The sequence below is a fragment of the Sciurus vulgaris genome (assembly GCF_902686455.1).
Source record: "Sciurus vulgaris genome assembly, chromosome: 5".
NCBI classification, from domain to species: domain Eukaryota; kingdom Metazoa; phylum Chordata; class Mammalia; order Rodentia; family Sciuridae; genus Sciurus; species Sciurus vulgaris.
In genome coordinates, this window is record NC_136465.1 from 17,654,852 (window position 1) to 17,679,921 (window position 25,070).

At 39.3% G+C, this 25,070-nt stretch overlaps 1 protein-coding gene across 6 annotated transcripts in view; it reads left to right on the forward strand.

Annotated features, from left to right (window-relative positions):
* The window catches only part of PSD3 (pleckstrin and Sec7 domain containing 3), a 593,519-nt gene that overhangs the window by 520,201 nt on the left and 48,248 nt on the right, over positions 1-25,070 (forward strand). For all 6 annotated transcript variants that reach the window (XM_079143340.1, XM_079143339.1, XM_079143341.1 and 3 more), the window contains one exon: positions 838-908. In XM_079143340.1, the coding sequence (XP_078999466.1) occupies positions 838-908 (71 nt within the window). The remainder of the gene's footprint in view (positions 1-837; positions 909-25,070) is intronic.

Genomic DNA, 25,070 nt, shown 5'->3' on the forward strand with positions numbered 1-25,070 from the left:
TAAGGAAAAAAAAAAAAAAAAAAAAAAAAAAAACGAAGAATACCCTTTCAAGTCATTCACAGTCTTGTGAAAGTCATTTAGACCAAAAAAGTTATTTGCAGCAAAAATCTGCCCTAATTGCCAGAAGAGTGATAACAAAACTATGATCTGGTTGGGGGCGTGTGGAAGTAATACCAGGAGAGAGGCCCTCTCTTGACCTCATCGTTATTCTTTCTCTTGGATGGATGTGGATCTGCAGTCTGACTTTCTGGCTTTATGAAATCATATTTAAACAAGGTGCTCCACCATGCTCACTTTGTACCCCTAAAAAAGCCACATCAAACACCCATAAGACTGTTTAATTGATGCTTAAATTCTGTGTGTATTTGTGTAAAAAAGTCATCCTTGGATATACATGCATGAGGGGAGGAGTGGGTGGGTTTTGTTCTAATCATTCAGTAAGTCTGAGTCACCTACACTGGGGGGCAGAGAGTTGAGACATACCCCCTGGATTCCTGTTTCTAGTTTCTCCTTTTCCCAGTTGTGTGACCATAAGCAATTTACTTCTCTGTGCTTTGGTTTTGTTTAAAAAAAAAAAAAAAAAGATGATTCATAGAACCTGCCTGCTGGATTAATTAAATACTGTGAGGATTAAATAAGACAACACTTGGAAAACATTTTAGAATACTACCTGATATGCCCAAAAGCTCAAGAAAATTTCAGTTCTCAACATTGTTTTGATAACTAATTAACTGAGAACATGGAAACATAATCACCATGTTGATGTTTTATATTCTTCTGAAATGCTGGTTTCTTTCTAATAAATTTTTTTTTTTTTTTTTAATTTTCTTCTTCTAGCTCCAAGAGGAAAGCGAGGATGGAAAACCTTTTATGCTGTCCTGAAGGGAACAGTTCTTTATTTACAAAAGGTAAAAGTACAATGGATATAAAATAAAATCTACAGAACTTTATGAAATCATATTTAAACAAGGTGCTCCAAAATGCTCACTTTGTACCCCCAAAAAAGCCACATCAAACACCCATAAGACTGTTTAATTGATGCTTAAATTCTGTGTGTATTTGTGTAAAAAAGTCATCCTTGGATATACATGCATGAGGGGAGGAGTGGGTGGGTTTTGTTCTAATCATTCAGTAAGATCTGAACATAAGTTGGTAAGTTAGACTTCAAGTGATCTGTGCAGGAACAGACCAGTAGCAGCAACTGTCTGCATAGATATTTACTCTACAGGTTAGTTACAGCCTTCATTTGTGCATTGTTATCTTTATTTTGACCCTACTTAATGCTGAGTATATACATTTCCACTGGATTCCTGAAACATCTATACTTTAACAGGGCAGATAAATTCCAAATTGCCTGGGTATATTTCCTGTAAGGGTTCTTTCTTCTCATCCTCCAGTCTGGACCTCTGGGATTCAGTTGATAGGTCCTGGCCCTTTCCAGGTTGTACCTAGAACTTCCATCTCCCTGGTTCTGTGTGGGTGAGGATAGGAAAGTTGTGTGTTGTTGACTAACTTGTTAGCAGGAAGGAGTACAGCTTCCCAAGCCCTAGAAAGAGTCTAGCATCCATTGAGGGGGCAGACACTGAATTAGGACCAATAGGAAGACAGTTGCAACATTCCCTTCATGATGTGACAGGAAAAGACTTTTTTAGTGGTGAGAAATATGCATACTATGAGAACTAGCCCCTAAAGTTTGTAAATGTGCAGTACAGTACTGTCAACCATGAGCCCTGTGCTGTACAGCAGACCTAGAAACTTTTTCATCTTATATGGCTGAATCTCTGCACCCAGTTTCCTTCCCCCTTCAGCCCTTGGTACCCACCGTTCTACTTTATTTCTGTAAGTTTGTTTTAGTTAACTCGTAAGTGGAATCATGTAGAATTTGGCCTCCTTTTTTTTTTTTTTTGTCGTGCTGGGGATTGAACCCAGGGCCTTATGCTTGCAAGGCAAGCACTCTACCAACTGAGCTATATCCCCAGCCCGAATTTGGCCTTCTTGACAGGCTTATCTCATTGAGCATAATGTCTTCAAGATTCATCCATGTTGTAGCACGTGTCAGAATCTTCCGTGTTTTTAATGTGTAATATTACTTGACATGTATATACCACATTTTTCTGATGCATTTATCCACTCATGGACATTTGGTTTCTTCCCACCTCTTTGGTTATTGTGAATAATGCTGTAATGAACATGGAGTGCAAATATCTCTTCAAAATACTAATTTTTTTTTTTGGGGGGGGGTAAATATCCAAAAGTGGAATTGTTGAATGATGTGTATCTTTTATTTTTAGTGAAGAACCCCATGCTGTTTTACAAAGTCCCTGTACCAATTTACACCCCAACTACATACAGAACATACAGGTTCCAGTTTCCCCACATCCTCACCAACACTTGTTATTTTTGGTTTGTTTGTGTGAGCCATCCTAACAAGTAACTAGGTAATATCTAGTTATAGTTTGGGTTTGTTACTAGAAATAAGAAAAACTCAAAAGTGTTTTCCCACTCCGGGTTCTCAACTCCCAGTAGGGAATCCTTCCGTGAGCCCAGATTCTCCAGCAGATACCAGCAAATTGAACTCAACTCTGATGCTGTTTTCATTGAGATAGCTTCAGATGCCACAGATGGGGGCTCAGCCCCCCAAGACTACACCCTCACTTCAAATACCAGTTACAAATAGTAGATTGTCACCTACACTTTCAACCAACAGCTGTAAGTCAGGAGTTCCCACAACCTCCTCAAGTTAGTTTGTCAGAGTTGCCCACAGAACTCAGGAAAAACCGCTTTACTTGTATTTACCCACTTATTGTAACAGTATTACAAAGGACACAGAGGGACAGCCGGATGGGAGAAATGCACAGAGTAGGATCTGGGAGGAGTGGAGCTCTAGGAATTTCCACCTGCCCCGTTGTCCAGATTTCTTCTGAACCGAACTCTTGGGGGGTTTTATGGAGGCTTCATTTTGAAAACACAATTGACTGAATCACTGGTCCTTGGAGATAATTCAGCTTGCAGGCCCTCCCCTCAGCCCTCTCCAGGGAAGTTGTGGGCTGGGGTTATAAGTCCTGATACGATCTTTGGGCCACCAGTCTGTATCCTAGGGTTCTTTGGGGTCACCAGCCGTCAGTCTTGACATAACACATAATTATCAAGCTAGAGATTCCAGGGGTTGTACCAGAAAACAAGTGTAATAGACCAAACAATATAAATCATACTATATCACATTTGCATTGTCCTCATAATGAGCAGTGTGGACCATCTTTTCAATGCCTGTTGGTCAGTTGGTTGTCGTCTTTAGAGGAACATCTATTTAAGTTCTTTCCTTTCTTGAGCTCTCTTTTTTGTGTACATGTTGTTTTTGCTTTCTTGTTGTCGTTCTTCCTTTGCAATTTAATTGTAGGTGTTCCTTCTATATTTTGAATATTGACCACTTATTAAATGTATTACAAATATTTTCTTCTGTTTTTTTCAGGTCACCGTTTCAGAAAGTTGTGGTTCTTTTTTTCTTTGCCATGTTGAAGATTTTTCATTTACTATAGCCCTACTTGTCTGTGTTTGCTTTTGTTTGTTTGGTTTTGTTTTTGCCTGTGCTTTTGGTAATTCAGAAATCTTTGCCAAGTTCAATGTTATGAAGCTTTTCCTCTCATGTTTTCTTCTAGAAATTTTATGGTTTCATGTCTTAACTATTTAGATCTTTAACTATTTTGAGTTGATTTTTGTTTTGTGTAAGATGGGGCTTTGCTTCCGTTCTTTTGCATGTGGATAAACAGGCTTCCCAACATCATTTGTTGAAGAAACTGTGTTTTCCTCATTTTGTAGTGTTGGATCCATGAAGGTCATTTGACCATTTGCATGTGGATTTTCCTGGCCTCTCTCTTCCATTAGTCTGTCCGTATGATAATACCATACATACAGTTTAAATATTATACTTGTATCATGTTTCGAAATCAGTAATGAGAATCTTCCAGTATTATTCTTTCTCTGGGTTGTTTTGGCTATTCAGGGTCCTTTGTGATGCTATATAGAATTTTCTATTAGAAAATGTTTTGGGGCTATAGGTAGAGATTTCATGGAATCTGTAGATTGCTTTGAATAGTGTGGAATTTTAATAACAAGTAAGTCTTCTAATCCCCAAACATGACTTCTCTTTCCATTTATTTTTTTCTTCTTTAATTTCATTCAGCAATGTATTGAAGTTATTAGTGTGAAAGTATTTTATCTCCTTGGTCAGGTTAATTTCTAAATAAATTGTATATGTTCTGATGGTATTATAAATAGGATTTTTAGTTTCCTTTTCAGATTTTTTTATTGTTAGAGATGCAACTGGTTGTTATACATTGATTTTTCTATTACAAAACTTTGCTGATTTATTAGTTCTAACAGTTTTTTTGTGGAATCTTTAGGTTTATATATACACGATTGTGGCTAAGATCATGTCAAAGTACTCCTACTTTGTTGCATATTTTTATCATGAAAGGATATGGAATTTTCCAAGGGTTTTGCCTGCATTAAGACATTCATATGATTTTAAATATTTTTTTCTTTAAGGTGGTGTATCACTTTGGTTTATTTTCATATATTGAACTATCCTTCCATTCTAAGAATAAATCCCTCTTGGTTTTAATGTTGAATTTGGTTTGCTTATGTTTGGTTAGGAATTTTGCATCTATATTCATCACAGATATTAACTAGTAATTTCCTTTCTTCCTCCCCCCCCCCCCCGCCCCCGGTTTTGGTATCAAGGTCATTCTGGCCTCAAAATCAGTTTGGAAGTGTTCCTCCTCTTCAGTTTTCTGGAAGTGTTTCAGAAGGGCTGGCGTGAACTCTTTAGCTGTTTGGTAGAATTCAGTGGTGAAGCCATCTGGTCCTAGGCTTGTCTTCCTTGGGAGGTTTTCATTACTGATTCAGTCTCCTTACCAGTTAGAGATCTGTTCCGGTTTTGTGTTTCTTCAATCTTGTTAGGTTGCATGTTTCCAGTAATGTATCCATTTCTTCTCCATTATCCCATTTTGGGTATATAATTGTTCATAGCAGTTTTCTGCTATCCTTTTAGTATCTGCGGCACCAGTTCTAGTGTCTCTTGCTTTAATTTCTGAATTGGAGTGTTAGTCCACCTAAGGTTTGTCAGTTTCACAGAAACAACAAATTCCTGGTTTTGTTGTTGTTGTTGTTGTTGTTTTTCTATCTTCAGCATTGTTCATAGGGAGTCTATACTACTGACATTTGTTACTTGTTTCACCTCACAATAAATACTCCTGTGTTTCATTGATACTTTTTCTTTTGTAATGATGCTCTGATTCTTTTCATTTCTTTTATCTTCTATAGATACTTCCTTTGTGGTTACTCTGGGCTTACATGAAATATTTGGTAGTTTCCACATATTTTAAGCAGAGGAGGTGTGAACTTCAGTTACTTACTAAAATACACTTTTACTCCCCCTACATGCACACATACTTTGTTACGCAGTGTCACAGGTGACATCTTTTTATATTGAATTCCTTTAATGTATTTTTATAAGTATTTTTTGCTTTCTTTTTTTTCTGATTTCTTTACCAAAATTAAGAGTGATTTGTATAATACCAGTATAGTATGTACTTTTCTATATATTTACCTTTACTAGTGAACTTAATGCTTTTGTGTTTCTGTTTAATATCCTCTTGTTTCAACTTGAAAAACTTGGATTTGTGTAAGGCAGGTCTCGATGATGTATTACTTCAGGTTTTGTTTATCTGGGGAAATCTTATTTCCTTTTCATTTTTGAAGGATGCTTCAAAAATGAAAATATTTGCCAGATAAAATATTATTGTGGCAGTTTTTTTTTCTTTGAGCAATCAAAATATATCATCAGGGTTCCTTCTGGCCCTGTACTGGTTTGGCTTAGAAGTCCACTGATAGTCTTAAAGGCATTTGTTGGTTTGTAAGAAATCACTTTTCTCTTCTGCTTTCAGAATTCTGTTTTTTGACTTTTCATAATTTGACCATAATGAGTCTTGGTGTGACTTTACATTCATACTATTTGAAGTTTAATTGGCTTATTAAATCTGGATGTCCATCCATTTCCTTCCCCAGGTGTGAGAAGTTTTCTGTCCTTATTTCATTTTTTTTAAAAATATTTGTTTGTTTGTTTATACTGGTAACATCCCCAGTCCTTTTTATTTTTTATTTTGAGAGATTGTCTTGCTAAGTTGCTTAGGGCCTAAGTTGTTGAGGCTGGCCTTGAACTTTGGGATCCTTAGCCTCCTAAGTCACTGGGACTATAGGTATGCACCACTATACCTGGTTGTTCTTATTTTCTTAAAGGGCCTTTCTGTCTCTTTTTTTCTCTCTTCTTAAAAGTCCGTAATGCACACATTGTTCCATTTTGTAGTGTCTGTCCCGTTAGTTCCCTAGGCTTCTTATTTCCTTTTCAATATTTTTTCTCTTCATTCCTCTGACTAGAAAACTTCAAATGATCTGTTTTCAAAGTTCACTAATTTCTCCTACTTAACCAAGTCCACTGTTGAACCCCTCACCTAAAAATTTCAATTTAACACATATGCTTCAGCTTAAATTTTTGTTTGGTTCATTTTAATATTTGGTTCTTTGTAATATTTGTTTGGTTCTTTTGAATATTTAATATTCAAACTCTCATTTTGCTTATTCATCATTTTGTGAGTTCATTGAGCATCTTTATATGGTTATTTTTGTTATCCTTATGGTTTTATCTGTATGGTGGTTATTTTGTATTTGTCAGTTAATTCATACACCTTAATTTCTTTAGAGTTGATTTCTGGAGATTTATTTTGTTCCCTTGGACCATGTTTCCCTGTTTCTTTGTGTATCTGGTAACTGTGTATTGGAATCTGCACTTTTGAAGAAGCAGCCAGCTCTTCCAGGTTAGGAGCTAATGTGGTACATGGGAAGACTTTCACTACTGAGCCTGGCTAGAAATGCCTGAATCCTTTTTGGGAGCTAGGCCTTCTCTGGGCGTGCACATGCATTTTCTCAAGTGTAGAGGTTATTTTGTAGGAATTTATAATCCTCTGCCTGCATCCTCTGCCTGCACAATTGCAAGTTATCTGGTTCTACAGCAGCAAGCCATCAAGTTCTTCCTTGTTCTAAACAGCCATCAGGCATTCAGTATCATACCACCTCGGCATCAGTATGATGAATCAAGCAAATCAGCTGTCAGTCCTTCAACCAGTCCTCTGAAAAACCAGAATGCTAGATACATGCTTCATTTCCCTTCCTCCCTCCCAAGGGAAAAGTCTTGAGTTGTGCATCTCCTCCCAATTATGCCAGAGCCATACCATCCAGAGCCAGCCTATATATCACTTTCTTTTATTCTCAGCCACCCCCAGGCATCCAAACTATGCTGGTTTTTGTTAGTGTTCTGAATGAGGTGAGACAGAAATGAGTTTCTCCATAGCCCTCTGAAAAACTGGAATACTGGCTGCACACTCCTCTCCTCAAGTTGAGTGCCTTTCTCCCATTGCACCAAGCTGTGCCGACTGCAGCAAGCCACCCACCACTTCCCTTTGTTCTTTGCAATCCCCAGGCATCCACAGAATGCCAGTTCTGTCAGTGCTTCTTGTGAGCCAAGATAAACTCATTACTTGGGTAGCCCTCTGAAAAACCAGAACACTGCAGGCTTGCTCCGCTTTTTCCTTTCTCCTGAGGGAGAATTCACGGGCCAGGCCCTTCTCTCCCATGCTGAGCTGTGCCAGCTTGAGGGAGGGGCTGATGTGAGTGAAGGAGATCATTCTTACCTGTTTCAGTGTGTATTTCTCATCTTCGTGCTCTCCTGGACTCCTGCAGCCTCATAACTAGATTCTGACATAGTCTTAGCAGGTATTTTGGTCCATATATCATTGTTAAATCAGTATTTCTGTGGGTGTGTGACAGCTGGGACTCCCTATTCTGCTCTCTTGATAACATCATTCCCGGGAAAAGATTTTCAGATTGATTTGGCCTCATACCATAACATAGTTTTGGCACCTTGTTATTTTCACTCTATACATTATCATAAACATTTTCTCACTAAATTTTTTCCTGAAGCATTTTTTGGTGTGTCGATCTGGTATCTGGTGAATGAAATAATATGTCAGTACATTTTTATTTTCCCTCTATAAGGTTTATGAAATAATTCAGTTTTAAGTTCTTTATATATTCTAGAGATTAATCCTCAGTTAGAAGAGTAGCTAGCAAAGATTTTTCTCCCATTCTGTAGGTTCTCTCCACATTCCTAGTTGTTTCCCTTGCTGTGTGACTTTTTTCTTTCATGCCATCCGACTTATTAACTTTTAGTATTATTTCCTGAGCGTTAGGGGTCCTATTGAGAAAGTCATTGCCTGTGCCTGTATGCAGGAGTGTGGACCGTACATTTTCTTTTAGAAGTTGCACAGTTTCTGATCTAATATCTAGTACTTTGATTCATTTCCAGTTGATGTTTGTGAAAAGTGAGAGTTAAGTGTTTTCCATTAAATAGTAATTTAACATTAAATCATAATTTAACATTTTTTTTTCATTTTCAGACATACCTTTTCAATTTTTCAGTCTAAATGACGGCACATAGGTATTTGTGCACATTGTCTGTTTAGTTCCTTAAGCTAGTTTCCTGAGAGTCTCCAGGGCCACAGGATAGGAACTGTTTACAGTTCTCCAGACATTTTTCTAAATGACTTCTAGAAAGATTGTCCCAGCCTTCATTCCCCACAGCACTTTGTGACAAGCTCTGTCTTATCGCCATCTCTCCTCAACACCCCAGCAGTATTTAGACATTCGGAGAAAGGGATTGTGTTCATTGTAAGCTTTTGCTTTTGTACATATGCCCATTTTAATACAGTTTACACACTGCTGGAGCTGCCTTTCCACACTTGTTTCTGGGGAAAAGGACTCCCCTTGGATTCAGCATCTACAGGACCGAGTCAGATGAGAGCCCCTGTAATGTCACCCAGGCTGTACCACTGAGATAGCGAACTGCTCTGGAATGGAGATACAGCTGTTGGGGAGAAATGTACTTGATGCGTTTTTATTTTAAACATTTTGAAATGTTGTAATAATGCCATGTATAATAAGACTGAATTATTCTTTTTTAAAACCAGCCTTCCTTAGGCATCTACTCAGATCCATTGGAACAGTTGTCGATAGTCAAAGATTATCCATGCTCTTTGGTGGCCAGATATCTTGAATTGACTTTACTTTTTTATTTAGCGAGCACAGCTTCTAATTTTAAGTCCACTTCTGTGGCTTCCACCAAATCAGCATGTGCACGCACCCTGGCTCACTCTGGTCCTTTCAGCTAACTTTGTCTCTGTAGGAACAACCCTTTGAAATTAGATCTCACTTTCACAGCTGTTCCCTGCATAAATCCCGTTCTTTGGCTCACTTTCCCACTTTCTCTAGAATCTCTGTAAGGGGCACAGCTGTCTTTGGCAAAACCATTTATTTTATTTTATATTTTTGAGTACCTAACCACAGGATTTCCACCCACTCCATCTCAGGGTAGACCTGGGAAGAGAAAACTGCTCTTGCATTCAGCATTTAACAGAAGTAATGCAGAGGGAGATGCTGTTTCCAAGCCATCAGCTTTTTCTAACTTATGGTCCTTTCAAAAGTATACTGGTATGAGTTTGAGTCATCCAGATATTTGCTAAATATTGGCATGGGAGCAACTTTGTAAACATTGAGGCTTTGGTATCAGTTTGGATTAGAACCGCCAAAAGATTTCTTCTCCAGACTTATAGTGCCTCGGGAGTGTGGTAAATGTGCATTTGGGGACAACTGGGTGAAATTCCTTTTATAAAGAGAAGAAACTGACACTTAGAACGTTTTAGTGGGTGAATGGAAAGTCGGACTATGAGTTACCAGGTGGCCATTTCATTTGAATCAATAAGAAGGACACATGGCTGTAAAGTGTCTTCTTAAGATATACTTAATATAAGAGTAAGCCTGCAAAATGGCAGTCACATTTTATAACCAGTCTCCACTCCCTCTGTTGTTACTGCTTCAAAAAAAAAAAAAAAAAAAAAAAGATAAAAGAATCTGGAAAAAAAAGTACAGTGAATGCTTTAATCTTGGCAAGTCTGGGTCTTATGTGGATCTAGCTACCTGATTTTTTTTTTTTTTTTCCTCCCTGATTTGAAAAATTAAAAACAAGAAAGTTAGGTGACTATCAAATATGAATATCTGTTGGGCATTTTTATCTGAAAAGTCCAAGCACCATACAGTTAACAGGCCGTTGTTCACTGCTGAGCAGAACTTTGTTTCAGAGTTACTTCGGGATATTGAGTTGCCCACAGAAACAACAGTATTAAGTACCTAGACCTCTTCTTCTTCGAATTACTCCCAGGTTTTAGAGTATATTATCGGCTTGGTACTGGTAATGGGTGTATCCTATGGAAGGCTGCCAGTGTCCCATTGCTGGTTACTCCTTAACCCTGCTGGAAGCCTTATCTGCTTGAACATGATGGCAGATTCTACACAGAAAGTAATTGCATGCTTACAAGATGATTTGGGGTTTATACAGTTTGAATTTTGTATCTTCTCATAGCTATTTAGAGTTTATCACATCTCAGATCCTGTCTAAAATCCTGGACTTCTAAAAATGACTTAAGACATTGTCCCTGCCTACAAAGAGCTCAAAAAACAGGGAGGAAAACAGGTAAATTGAGCATTCATTGAAAGAACGAGACAAAATAAGACAGCCATGGAAAAATCATAAATGAAGTGGGCCACCCAGTTGTGCTTGCAAAGATCAGAGAATGCATCTCTGAGAAATGAACACCTTGAACCAATACCTGCGGGTGAACAGGAGTTTGTCAGGCAAGACAAGGGAGAGCACTTTCGCCAGAGACGGGGAGGAAAGCAGATTTGGGAGATGTGACATGTTCATAGAATGGCAAACAGCTTTTGACATTTATATTGCAGGATGGATGGGGGTAGCAAATAATAAATGACGAAAAGTTATGCTTCGAATAACAAATGTATCGTAGAAATTAAAGAGATTATGTCACAATGTCACAAACTGTTCATTTTACATAAGAAGCTGTTTTTTCCCTGAAGGAATTTGAAGACAAGTCCGAGGTCACTGCTGCTCCCACTGATGCCCCTGGTACTCAAAGGGGTTAGAGGGTGGTGTCCTCCATGGCGAGCAGCCCTTCTCAGAGAACCTGCTGGGTAAGGCATGTGCCCAACCATTGGCACGTTGCTACCTCCCCTGTACTCATAGAATGCCAGTATCAACACTCTGGGGTTCAGGTCTGGTTGGGAGAAATGTAGCCATACCTTTTTTCTGCTTCATTTCTTTAGCCAGTTCTCCACTATACGTGGCCCCAACTTTCAGTGGTTCAACTTACCTTTTCTTCTTTACTTTACAGTGGTGCAAAAGCAGGACATGTTTAGTACAAACTGTACTTTGAATTCTGGTGGTTTCCAGGGCTAGGGACGTGCGGTATAATCCTCTCACAGTGCCCGGCAGGGGCAGTGAATTGCACCTTCCATTCTGCCACTCAGTCATGTTCCTGTACCGTGTGCTGTGCTGCTAATAAGCTGTGGTGTTCAGTTGACGGGTGGAGTATATTTTCGACTCAGGATATTTTCAAATAGGTTTACTGGGACATAGCTCTATCATAAATTAGGGAGCACCTGTATTCTGAATGAGGAGCAATGAGAAAAGTGCCTCCTTTCCCCTAGCCCAAGACTATTTTAATTCAGTTTGGCACTGAGTCAGTCAGTCTTCTATATGATGGGGGCTGAGGCAGGCGTAAGGCTACAGAGATCATAGAACCTACCATCTGTCCTTTAGGTTCTCACTAGCACACATATTCTGTATCAATCCTCTCTTTTTTGCACATTGATATTCCCCAAATTCTTCAGCATCAAGGATTTCTGTCTGAAGCCTTCCAGGAGCTCTTCCCTCCTGAGTGGCCTCCCTTCCCTCCAGATGGGCAGGTCCTCCATCACTGCACCCCACCCTCTCCTGTCTGCCAGTGTGCTGGATACTATTGCCAGAGACCGAAGAAAGCAAGGCCTCTGCTTCTTAGATTAAGTGAATCAAATAGTTCTCCTAAAGAGATCAAAAGTCAACTCCTTTAAAGACCACCTGACTGTAGTATGCTACTTTTAAGTCCTTTGGGTATAAAATGAGGAGTGGGATAACTGGGTCAAAAGGTGCATCCTTTCCAAGTTTTCTGAGGATTCTCCACACTACTTTCCTGAGTGGTTGCACCAATTTGCAACTCCACCAGCAATGTAAAAGTGTACCTTTTCCCCACATCCACACCAACATCTATTATTTTTGTGTTCTTGATAGTAGCCATTCTAATTGGAGTAAGATGAAATCTTAGAGTTGCTTTGATTTGCATTTCTCTCATTACCAGAGATGTTGAACACTTTTTCTTACATTTATTAATCGCCTGTATATCTTCTTCTATAAAGTGTCTGTCCAGTTCCTTGGCCCATTTATTGATTGGGTTCTTCTTATTTTTGGTATAAGGTTTTGTAAGTTCTTTATAAATTTTGGAGATTAGTGCTCTGTCTGAAGTGCATGTGGAAAAGATTTTCTCCCACTCTGTAGGCTCTCTATTCTGAGGAAAAGCTTTTAGTTTGAATTCATCCCATTTATTGATTCTTGCTTTGATTTTTTGTGCTTTGGGAGTCACATCAATGTTTATAGCAGCTCAATTCACAATAGCTGGATTGTAGAATTAACCTAGATGGCCTTCAACAGATGAATGGATGAAGAAACTGTGGTATATATACACAATGGAATATTATTCAGCCGTAAAGAAGAATAATATGGCATTTGCAGATAAATGGATGGAATTGGAGAATATCATGCTAAGTGAAATAAGCCAATCCCAAAAAAACCAAAGGCCCAATGTTTTCCCTCAAAAATGGGTGATGATATATAATGGGGGTGAGGGTGTGGGGGGGTGAGAGAAGAATGGAGGAACTTTAGATTACATAGAGGGAAATGAGAGGGGGGAAGGGGGTACGAAAAATGGTGGAATGAGACAGACATCATGACCCTGTGTACATGTATGAGTACACGAATGGTATGAATCTACATTGTGCACAACCATAGAAACAAAAAGATGTACCCCATTTGTGTACAATGAATCAAAATGCAGACTGTAAAAATTAAAAAAAATAATTAAAAAAAAAAAACCCACCTGACTATAAGCATAGATGCCACACACAGGCATGAGGGCCCTCACTCAGTGTGTCCAGCATCTCACTCCATTATCAATTGGTCATCGATTACTTTAAGCCTTTCATCAAGACTTTTCAGCTACAAAATAGCCTGTAATGATTTTTACTCGTACAGACAAATGCAATTAGTATTTTCTCATTAAATGTAGGGAGTCTTAGTAAAAGTTTCTCTCCTTCAAAATACAAACCAAAAATAATCATCATCAGAAGGAAAACCAAGTACGACTGAAATCATACTGGGGAAGAGCTCCAAATCCTCAGGCTCCATCCCCTCGAATGCCTTCCATGCTCCTTCTCAACCAAACAAGAGGCTTGCCACAGAGGTTTGCAGCACCCTGAAAGGAAATCAGAGGGTTAATACTTCCCACCTCTCATGTCCATAAAGCACCCTGGGTGTTGTGCCAGTCTGAATATAGCCATACAGCAGCTTCCCACTCCTAACATGAGAGAACTTTGTTGGGCTGGGATCTTTTTCCTTGGCTTCCTCAGATCCACCTAGGAAAAGTTGTCTCTTGGAATATGCACAGAAAGGGTGGGACTTTGGAAGTAGGCAAACCTCATTAGACTCCATGACTGCCATTTAACTAATTTCTGATTTGGAACCTCAACTCATTCATCTGTCAAATCAGGGAAAGTTCTGTTGCATGGTTAATATAAAGAACATTTAAATCTATGAAAATGTGTAAGGAGGGTAATAGTACATATTGGGAGGACTGGAGATTGGAAGAGAGCTTGCCTGGCATGCACAAGGCCCCAGGTTCAATCCCCAGGACCACAAAGAATGAAAATAAAACCAGTGATGACATCATGAACATTGGCTCCCTTCCTGATGGCTCCTAGAGAAGTGGGAGTGTTTGCTTCCCTTTCCTTCCCTTTCTAATTCTTGCCAATCTCATTTTTTCCCCTAGACTTTTTTCCTACTGTTCACAGTCCTCAGCAGCCTGAGTGTGAAATGGTTAGGAGTTGGTCAGGCCAACCATGTCGGCCCTCCAGATACACACCCCTCCCTCCCATGCAAACTTCGTTGAAGGGTAAAGATTCTTCCACCTCTTCTTTCTACTTTAGATGGGCAGCAGATGCCCACATAAACCCTCCTGGGACTAGTGCAGGGAGGAATAGGCCAGGCCGGGGCTCAGTAGGCCGGAGTTAGTGACTCGGCAGAGAGAGTAGTCACAAAGACCTTTGATCCTCGTTCCCACCGACATCAGTCACACATATCACGTTAGTTCTGCATACTTGGCTTCCAGGAAGAAGTATTGCACCAGAAATCCAACACAGCTCCTCTCCTTCTCCCTCCCTCCACCCTCACCCTGGAAATCGGGACACTCCCAGACTTGAGCCTTCTAAGAGGAAACAAGCCACAGACCTACACACCCATTTTCCACCTGGCAGGGAACATGAAACAGAAGCCCCTCACCTATCCCTTGCAGAACGCTGCTTTATGTCTGGTATCTAAAAATCAGTCGATGTTGCTCATGTCTCATCACATGTGACACGTGTAGGAAATGCTTTGGCAGATTTCCTAAGGCACCTTGCTCTGGTGGTCAGCCAGCGAAAAATAAGACTGGCTTGTTATACCATAAAGCTTTAAGGTGCCTTTTGCATTTGAACTTCACAACTTCATGGGAGGACGTTGCTCCCATTGTTTAGATTGAGAAGCTAAGACTCAGGAGTGGTCAGCCTGCTCACGTTGTAAAGGTGGTATTAGTAACCAAGCCTAGTGCTTCTTCCATCAGGCTGTTCTTGATTCAACACTGAAGCTGTACTGTGTAGCCTTTCTAATTACTGCAGGTATGGGGGAGGGATTCCCTACCTTGTCCTCAACCAGATTCAACTAACTTTGGGCTCATCCATGGCAAGCATGCTGTAACGTACTTCCACTCCCATTAGCCCTGCTGTAGTAAGGTCTGATGGGCACTGTTCTCTCTTTGTGCTCTCCTGACCCCAGCCACTATTCACTGGGTATGGGACTGTCTCTCATTATCTTCTCTACTTACAGTAAGTAAACTTCGAAGTTTTCTAACACAGAACTGTTTTCAGGTATTCTCCCTATCATTACCAGAAACCATGAAGTACCATGGAAATGTCAATACCTCAGCCATTTCATAATGCTCAGATGAACAACTAAAAGTGACTCAAACACCCATTACCAATTGAACTTTAGCCAACAAACTACTGTTCTGGTACAGAAGGTCATAATGTAAGTTAGGAAGCAGATCAGTAATGAATGCATCTATAAGATGAGGATTCTGCCAGTTTTCCTAGACCGTTACGCACTGGATATAGGATTGTGAGCAAGATACAGTTCCCAAAGTGGAGTTTTTGTTCTTTCTAAAAAGATTAACGAAAGACCATTGAATGCAATCTGATAAATGCTGGGAAACATATGCAGAGGACAGTGTACTGAGAAATAAGGAGAGAAGGAAGATCGTGGAAGAAATCACAGAGTAAGGGGCATGTTTCTAAGCCCACACTTTAAAAGACAAGTAGAAGTTAGTCTTATAAGTGGATTCAGACAGGGACAAACTTACGTAGATACTTAGAGGTAGGAAACAACAGCTTATTTGGGAGCTACAGGGTCAGTGGTATATAAAAGGTTACTGAAGACAGATTCTGAAAAGCCTGGAAAACTATATTAAAGAGTTGAATAGCTCAGAGCAACTCGAAGCTACAAGAGAGTTCCAGATGGGGTGTGATGTGATCCTATCAATAGTTTAGAAAATTCTGGCTGCGGAATGGGAAGCAAATTAGCAGCAGATTGAACCAGAGACATACAGACCAGATTAGCTTGAACTGGGACAGGAGTAATTGGGAGGGAGAAGCAGAGACCTACTGGAAAGTTCTAGTTGCTGTGTTGAATTCAGGATTGTGGAGTCAAAGAAGGATATGTCTAGTAACAAAGTAAACTTTCAGATTTAGAGCCAAGGAGGGAGCCTAGAAATGCAGATCCAGAGAGTTGTCCACAAAGGATTGATAATTTAAGACATAGGAGCAAACAATGTTGTTCAGAGACTTTTGTAGAGCGAGAAGGTGGCGGCTAGAACCGAGCACAGACGCTTCATATGTGAGACCGAAGGAGCCATATGACCACAAAGCTAAGAGAACTTTTATAAAGAGAGTGGTGCCCCAGAGAGCAAGAGATGTTGGAAATGTTGCATTGTATAGAACGATGAGATCGCAACTGCAAAGTGCTGCATGAATTCAGCAACTAGAAAATCATTGATCAGGCCATTTCCGTGGGATAGTGGGTGTGGAAGCCAGATGGGAAAGTCGAGGGCAGTGAGGCAGGGAGCGTATGGACCACCGGAAGCTTGACATGTGATTTCCTCTTAGCTCTTCCTGCCACCCTACTTCTGATGCCCCCCTTCCTGAGACTTTTGCAAATAGCAGATCCCCAGTGCCTGTCTCCTTTCTACCGAATCTCTTTTCTTTCCTGTGATTGATTTTTCTCACAAGTAAAATAAGTCCTGTCTTTTTCCTTTCCCCTGGAGAGCTCCTGACATTATCCCAAGCTTTCGTGTTGCTTCTCTGAGTTGCACACGATCCTCTCATCACCGTTCACCTCATTTCCTCTCAGGCCCCCTCACTTAGATGCCACAGAGTCACATTTACCCCTCAACTGGCAAGCAAAAAGCAAATCCATAGACGATCAAGAGAGGGACGTCAGAACCACTTACAGAATGCCAGATTGGGAGCAGCACAAGAAATAAACAGTGTTTACTCCCCGCGGAGCTTGGGTTGCCAGTGTAGCTGAGAAGACCATTCATGCCTTGAGTGTCTAATGAGTTCTTGAAACTCATCTCGTGCCAAAGTACCCAATAACATGATGGGTGAACTAAGAGTGCAGGCAAGCATTGGAAAAAACACAAGGCAAATGGAATTTCCAATTTCTGAAACTCTGTAAGGTGGAACCCATGAGATACAACACCAGCATAGCGCAGATGTAAATATTTGCACACTCAGAACTCTTCCAGAGTCCTGGTATCAGAAATGGCTAGTCACCATGGGTCATTCGTGATAGAATGATTTTGTCTGACTCACACTCAGTTAAGAACACACTCGTATTCTTGTTTTTTCTAGTTCTTACTATACCCCTGAACCCAGGCAGCTCACGTCTAAGGAATGCACGTCCTCTGGTGATTAAGTCTGACTGTTGTAATGTATTCATGGCAGAGGAGTCTATTGTTATTTTAACATAAGAGTGCATGTATTCTTTAAAAATTAGGAAATGCTATGAACTGATGATTAAAGATGATTCAGTTTTTATGGATGCTGATGATCTATCACTGTTGACATTCAGATATTAGCTTCAGACCCATTCTGCTAACAGTGAGTCATCTGCTGGCCAAGTACTGAGATAAGCCTTTGCTGCCACGTTGCTCAAGAAACTCTCCTTTGGTTTCTATCAGGAGCTTTGTGTCTGTCCCTGCCAGACTAGGAGGTATTTTTATAAGGTTTATGATGGTGGTATTGTCACAGGTCTGATTGTGACAAAAACTGAACTACCCTAAAGAGAAACTGTCAGATGATTGATGGAGTGGTTAAAAGTGACTGGCATAGGCGGCTGGTTAGTGCACAGCCGTGAAATTCTTTGAGTGTGGCTATTGATTATTGTATTCACCAGACCAGGCTCTTGAGAAATTTTAATGACTTTTATCTTTTGGCTCCAAAAAAACAACTGTTAAATTGCAAATATATTTGCCTCTATCATGTCTTTAAAAAGTGAAATTAGTTCATTATCAAAAAATTAAAACTAGCTATCACATTGTACCAGGAACTCTCTGTCCTTGATGCAAAATCTTCTCTTCATTCCTTGGATCACTGAAAGAGAGATTTGATCCAGCTGCCTATAAGTTTTTGTTTTTTTTTTTTTTTTAAGTTCAATGGGAAAGGGAGTTTTTGCAGTGTTTGAAGTGTAAGTGAGCCGGGGCCAAGCAGAAAGAAACCACAGAAGATTCCAGACCTGCCAGACAGCAATGACATTGAGGAGCCCATTTGAGGCAGGCTGATCCCTGGTAGGGTTTTCTCCAGCTCTTCTTGCTTTCCTGTGTCTTCAGGACGTTGGCTTTGAAAAGGGTGTTTAGACTCTCATCATTCTCTAAAGCAATGGTAAATGCTTAAAAGAAGAAAATGTGGAGTAGGCATTGAAGCCTGGGAAAATGAGGCTCACACCCACGTTTCCTTTCGTTGTAGTCTGGATGAATGGTCCAGTCCAGCAGGGAGGTGTGACCATTATGTAAGGGATATTTAGGACCTATCCATCATGTTTTTAAAACTTCATGTTCATGGAAAGACATTGCAGCTGGAGAGATTCAGGCAGTACTCTGATGGATTCTGTTTGAAAACATGATTCTGGTTTGGATGCCCAGCAAACAGAAACTAGGAAGTTTCTAAGAAACTTTTTTAGTCGTCCTGAGAAACTGATGCAGAGGTTGTAGCCTCGTCAGAGCCAGCCAGGCATGAGGTAGGTCCAGGATGCCAACTCTTAAGTGCCACGCAGGTCCTAGCCCTGCTTCCTGCTCCTCCTTGTCCCACCCTCTCTCCCTCCCCTCCCTTCTTTCCTTTCAATAAGTACTAACCCCACAGGGATCACGTGAATGTGTGAAGGGCAATCTAGGAATGAAGCCCTGGCATGGCCCTCCCGGGGGTCAGACTCCGTGGAATTGGGATGAGAAGTGAACAGACACAGCAACCTGGTCAGGATAGTACAAGCACAGCCTAGACCAGAATGCCAGGGAACCTTCCCTGAGTAGAAAGCGGGAAGAGCCTCCCACCAATCACAATTCTGACTGTTGTATTAATTAGGCCAGTGGAAGAAAGATGGATGAGTCAGTGCTCAGACTCTCTTTCTGGGCTTAAAAAATGTTTTAAGACTTCATCTTCATTCATTGCATTGAAGAATACTTTGATCTTTTCTAACAAGGGCTGTTGATGGTTATCTGCTCTAAGTGCCTTTCCACGCCTCTGTATGATCATTAAAAGGGTCCTTCCTAACTTCCTGGTTCATGTGTCAGATTTACCCTGGGAAGTTTGTTGGGCCTCACAGAAGCCTGAGGCCTAGTGAGGGAGTACCCCAGGACCCACCAGGTCTGTTAGTGACCCTGTCCGTGGACTGAGGAGGGCTTCAGTGCTGACAGATACGGAATTCCTGCTGCAGCTACATCTCCACATCCTTGGGATGTGGAAGGCAGATGTCCATGCTGACTGAATGGATTGGTAAAAATTGTGACTCCATTGAATTGGCGCATTCTCTTATTCCTCTCTACACCAGTGTGGGGCATGTGTTCCTGATTATAGATAGCATTGTTTATGTAACATGAGAAAATTGCATTAAATGAAACTCCAGGCCCCTTTCAGCTTTAAAATCTGTGATTGGGTGATTTTTTTCAAGTGTGTTTAGTTGAGTGATGGACCAAAACATCTTTTCATCTGACTTGCTGTTGATCCTGGCTTCCAGATTTGTAAAAATAGCACTTTTCTGTGTTCTGTAGTTAAAAATGGAAGGATGATGCTGAGTTATTTTTCAAGAGATAAACAAATACTAGAATTTTTTAAAAATACAGTCATCAAATTATGAAAAACACTTTTAATGCTGCTGTTTTTTGTTTTTAATTATACATGACAGTAGAAAGTATTTTGACATATGCATACATGGAGTAAAACTTCCCATTTCTGTGGTTATACATGAAGTGGAGTTACACTGGTCACGTATTCATATGTGTTAATGCCACTTTCAAAATCAGGAATTGACAGACAATTTAGGATGCATTTTTACATTAGTTACTGATATTTTTATTGGCATCTCATAGCTTCAAGCAAGAGCGTATTATCAATTTTCCTTTCTGTATTCTCACAGTGGAAATTACGATGTTCAACTTCTTAAAAATTTGTTTTAATTGCATGTAGCATTTTAACCTATACACTAAGGCATAAAGTAAATAAAACCAGAATCTCAGTCTGTTTTTAACTGATGGTGATAAATTTTGATTGAAATTTGGTCACTTTCTAAATTGGACTTTATATTCACCTGAGAATACAGATTTTTGGATTTGATGCCAATTTGTATATATGTAAATGATTTTTGTATGAGTGTTATGAGTCAGCTGCACAAGAGGTTTAATTAACAAACATCTTAGAAGGAAAAAAGCTTTTCATTTCATGCTTTACATGAATTTAAAATAAATAGCATTGTGAAATCACATTCTTGGTGCCTATTAGGACGGTGGCCTGCTCTGATGAATCATACTAGATAAAAAGATGCAGATTGCAGGGAACACAGGAGAGTAACATGTTTTTAGGCATCATTTTCACCTCCATTTGTTTGAGAAAATGGATAGTAATTAGATGTCATGGAGCGTTTTGTTTTCTTTAGCAAATTTCTTGATTGGATTTATCCTGCTCGCTGTTTCACATTTAGTTTGCACAGCAAATAGTCTTAGGTTTAAAATGGTTTGATTACAATAATTCATTCTTATTTCTTCTTCCCAAACTTATCATTTAAATACCACCTTCTACTTTAAATAGTGAAAAATAAAGATGTCAGAGTAAACTCCAAGGATAAAGTTATTTCTTTTTACCCATGTGTCAACCCTAGTGTGTCCTCTCAGCCCTAGGATTTGCTCATTCTTTTGTGTACTTGGAGTTTCTAGTAGGAATTCAAAATGCTGAACATATTTTAGTGTTTATGTTTTGCCTTTTAAACAAACAAAAATATATATATGTAAATTGGTTTTAGTATTAACTAGAAAAGTAAAAGCTTGTTAAAATTCCTAGACTTCAACTTAGTCCTAATTAAATAGATCCTTTCTTCCATTCTGCCCCATGGAGTATTTTTCTTCCAATATAAACTATCTTAGAGTTTAGGAAGCTACCTTGAAATAGATTCATCTTCAGAAACAGTGATGCTATTCTCTAAAGGTTTATTAGTCAACTTTTCATTATTCTAACAAAAACACCTGAGACAGGCTACTTTACTAAGAAAGGAGGTACCAGTTACAGTTCTGGAGGTATAAAGTTATATTTCTAGAGGTACAGGTCCAAACAGCATGGCACAAACTCTGGTGAAGGCCCTCTTGGGCTGTATCACATCATGGCTGGAGCAGGTATACATCTCTATACCTATGTGATTTCTCTCCCTCTCCTTAGAAGTCATGGATGCTCCAACCTAATGATCTAATCTAATCACTTCCCAAAGGCCCCACAGCTAAACACTGTAGTTGGATTATGTTTCTACCCTCTTAGTATCATTAACATAAAACTCTGGGCATTAAGCTCCTGCATGAATATGGGGAGCAAACCATAGCAAAAAGTGACTATTACTATTTTCATTTACTTAGATCCATAATAAATGTTGTATTTTATAAACTTTGCAGTTTTAGAGCAGTCTAAGAATGTCATCCTTTAAGCTTGGTTTTAAATGAAAATAGCAGAGAGAATATGCTCCAAGAATATGTATAGTAAATGGCTCCAAAGTGCTAAGGTCTAAGTTATTCAGTATTAATAGCTACCAGTTGGTCTTGTGTTTCTTATTTATCCATTGCATTTTGAGAAACATATAAGTGGGAGATGAAACTATAGAAGTAGATGTGACCATCCCAAGGGGTACTAAAGAAATGAGAAAGGAAGAAGGCCAGGGGCAGAATGAACATTTGAATAGCAGACTGAAGAGGAGATAGTAACATAATGGCCAGAGAGGTAGGAGAGAGAGCAGGAGAATATTATAATGATAGACTACGGAAGAACTGACTTCTTAGGGTGCCACAAGATGAAAACAAAAAGAATCAGTTGAATTTTACAGTTAGAAGGTTATTGCTGATCTTTGTCAAAGCAGTTTGATTAAAGCATAGAAATGGACTCTAGATTGCAGTGGGCTTAAGAATAAACTGGAAACGACTATAAAAACAGTTAATGTGAACTGTGACCTCCAAGATAAAGGATAAGAGAGGGGTGGCAGCCATCAAAGAAAGCAGTATTAGGAGGGGCTGTTCTCTTGCAAAGCTAGTAGAGAATTTATGAATATTTATGGCTGCAGGAAGAAACCAGTAGATGTATAGAAGAACAATAATAGGCAGTGAAACAAGATTCTAGAAAAGCTTGCAGAGATTGATCTAAGAGCACAAGGTTCCTCGTGTTATTGGAGGAGAGAAGATTAAGGAGGTCTCCAAATATAGGTATTTTTACAGTATGCAGGAACAAAGTTTGATATTTACAGATTTTTTTTTTCAGTGGCATATGCCAGTAATCCCAGCTACTTGGGAGACTGAGGCCAGAGGATCACAAGTTCAAGGCTAGCCTCAGCAACTTGGTAAGGTCCTGTCTCAAAATAAAATTTAATTTTATTAGTTCAGTGATAGAGCTGGACCCAGTGCCAGTATAGCTTTGTGGTAGAGCACTTTTCTAGCATGTGAGAGATTCTGGTCTCAATCCCCAGTGCCACACACTCCAAAAGAAAATACAGGGTTAAGTTATATGTTACTAAAAAGCATTATTATTGTTATCATTTTGTGTGTGTGCTGGGGATTGTACCCAGGGCCTTGTGCATGCAAGGCAAGCACTTTACCAACTGAGCTATATCCCCATCTTAATAATTACATTAGCTAGCATTTATTGAGAGTTTATTTATGTTCTCCTAATTCAATAAACAGTATCATTTAGTTTAATATGACTCTGTTTCCAAAGGTATTGTCATTACTCCTTAATAAAAGAACACTGAAGCTTAATGAGTGAAACCTATCACAGGAATTTAGAACTAGGCCTTTGAACATACATGGTGTCAACTCCAGATACCCAAGCTCTTAACCACAGTTGTGGTGGATCAGGGGTGTGGTGGATCAGGGGTATTGTGTACATCAGAGAGATAATCACGGACCTGTAAAAGAATCACCACTTGGCACTGAGTGCAGCCCACGCTGGAACCTTACATCTGTGATAGGACGAGTCTGCCCAGTTGTTCATCAACTCTCATAGCAGTTCACGTGTGAACAGTCATACGTGGGAGACTCAGGGTGGGATTTTCCAGGTGTAGATTGGATGGACGAGAAAACTAAGGCATGGCCCTAGCAAAAATCCCTGAGTTCTGAGTATAAAGAGAAGCCTCTATGAGATTCCCAACAGAAAAGACTAGAAAGGGAATAAAGAATCAGACCAGCATTGGCCTTCTATAAAATCGGGATCTAGATGACAGTAGAAGAGCTGCTCCAGACTGAACGTGACAAGAGTAGCAAGAATTGCAACCATGATTTCCATACGCATGTCTGTACCTGTCACAGAAAATGAAAGATTTGAGAAGAATTGCAGAGTTTATCACCCACCTGAAAAAAATATGCAGGACAAAATAATAAGGGATAAGATGTCAAAATGAAAAAAGAAAGCAGGCAGACGAGCAGGAAACACAGACACAATTAAATCTAGAAGAACAAGGGGATAAGGAGAAACTCAGGGAATGTGTAATGTAAGTACAAAATAAGGCTTTTGAAATAAAATGCATAATACAAGATAATTTTAGGAAGACTGCAGAACAAATGTACTAAACCGTTTCAGCAAACTTTAGGATTAATGAGAAAGAGGGAGATAGGGTGAAATGTTTTAAAAATCCTATTTTGAAATGTACAAGAAATAAAGAAATAGAGCATTTTGTGGGAGAGATTCTTTTAAATTTCCATCGTATAAGATTAAGCACTGAACAGGATGAAGAGTATTTTTAGATGATAACACATACTTAAGAGGAAGGTAATAATTATAAACCCAAGTGCACCAAACAACATAGCAACTAAAGTGTAAAACACAAATGCTGTTTGAAACACAAGGAGCACTTGAAATCCAACATAGTAGAAATGGTCAGTATACTTGTCTCTAAGGGTGAACTGGCTGAAAAATGGAAGGACATGGAGAAAGTGAGTCAGTAAACTTGAATATAAACACTCATCCCTCAAATAATGAGCTTTTGGCTTATTAATTGTGTTCCATGGAACATTAAGAAAAAATTATCATGTGGTTGGCTATAAGCAAACCCATAATAAATTTGAGGGAAAAATACCTTTTGTAAATCACATTCTCTGGTCATAAGCCAATGAAATTAGAACTGTACAATCATAAATAACTAAAACTTTAAGTGTCTTAAATTTGCAAACCACATTTCTTGATGCTATTAAGATTAAAGGAGAGATTTTAAAAGTGAAAACTACAGACTAGCTAGAAAGCAATAAAAAAAACTACTTTTTATTTCCAAACCATTACACAGTGTGACTCATACTTAAAGAAAAAAACAAAAAACAAAAAACCTTAAATTCTTCCTTCAAGAAGAAATATGAAAAACAAAGGCGCTAAATAATCATCTTAAGAAAGTCAGACAAAAAAGAAAACAGTAGGGAAGAGGAATTAAGATAAAAGTCTAAATCACTGATCTAGAATAGCACAAAGGGCACACACACACATTTCTAGGTTACTGTCTCTGCAAACTGAAATATCCGCTGTTAGCGGACCGGTGTGGAGGTAGCATGCTAAGTCTCTGGAGGTCATTTTGACCCTGGTCTTTTCTTCCCTTCCCATTGTTTATCTACCTCAGATTCCTGTCTGAAAACTAAGTGGTTACATTGGGCAATGGACCAGACTGACCAAGGCAGGGTTCTTTCATGGCATAATCCTAAGACTGGAGCAGATTTTATAATCATAATCATGTTAGCTCCTCTTTAAACTCCAGTTCTAATAAAAATAAGAGTCATGGATCTTGAGAATGCTAAATCACCGGGGCTGGGGGTGGAGGGCAGGGACCCCTTTTAAAAAGAACAAGAAGGATTTCAAAGCATAACTGAATCATAGTTGTATGAATGAGCAGCAGTTATATGAGGACAGATAATGTGTAAACCTACTGTACTTACTAT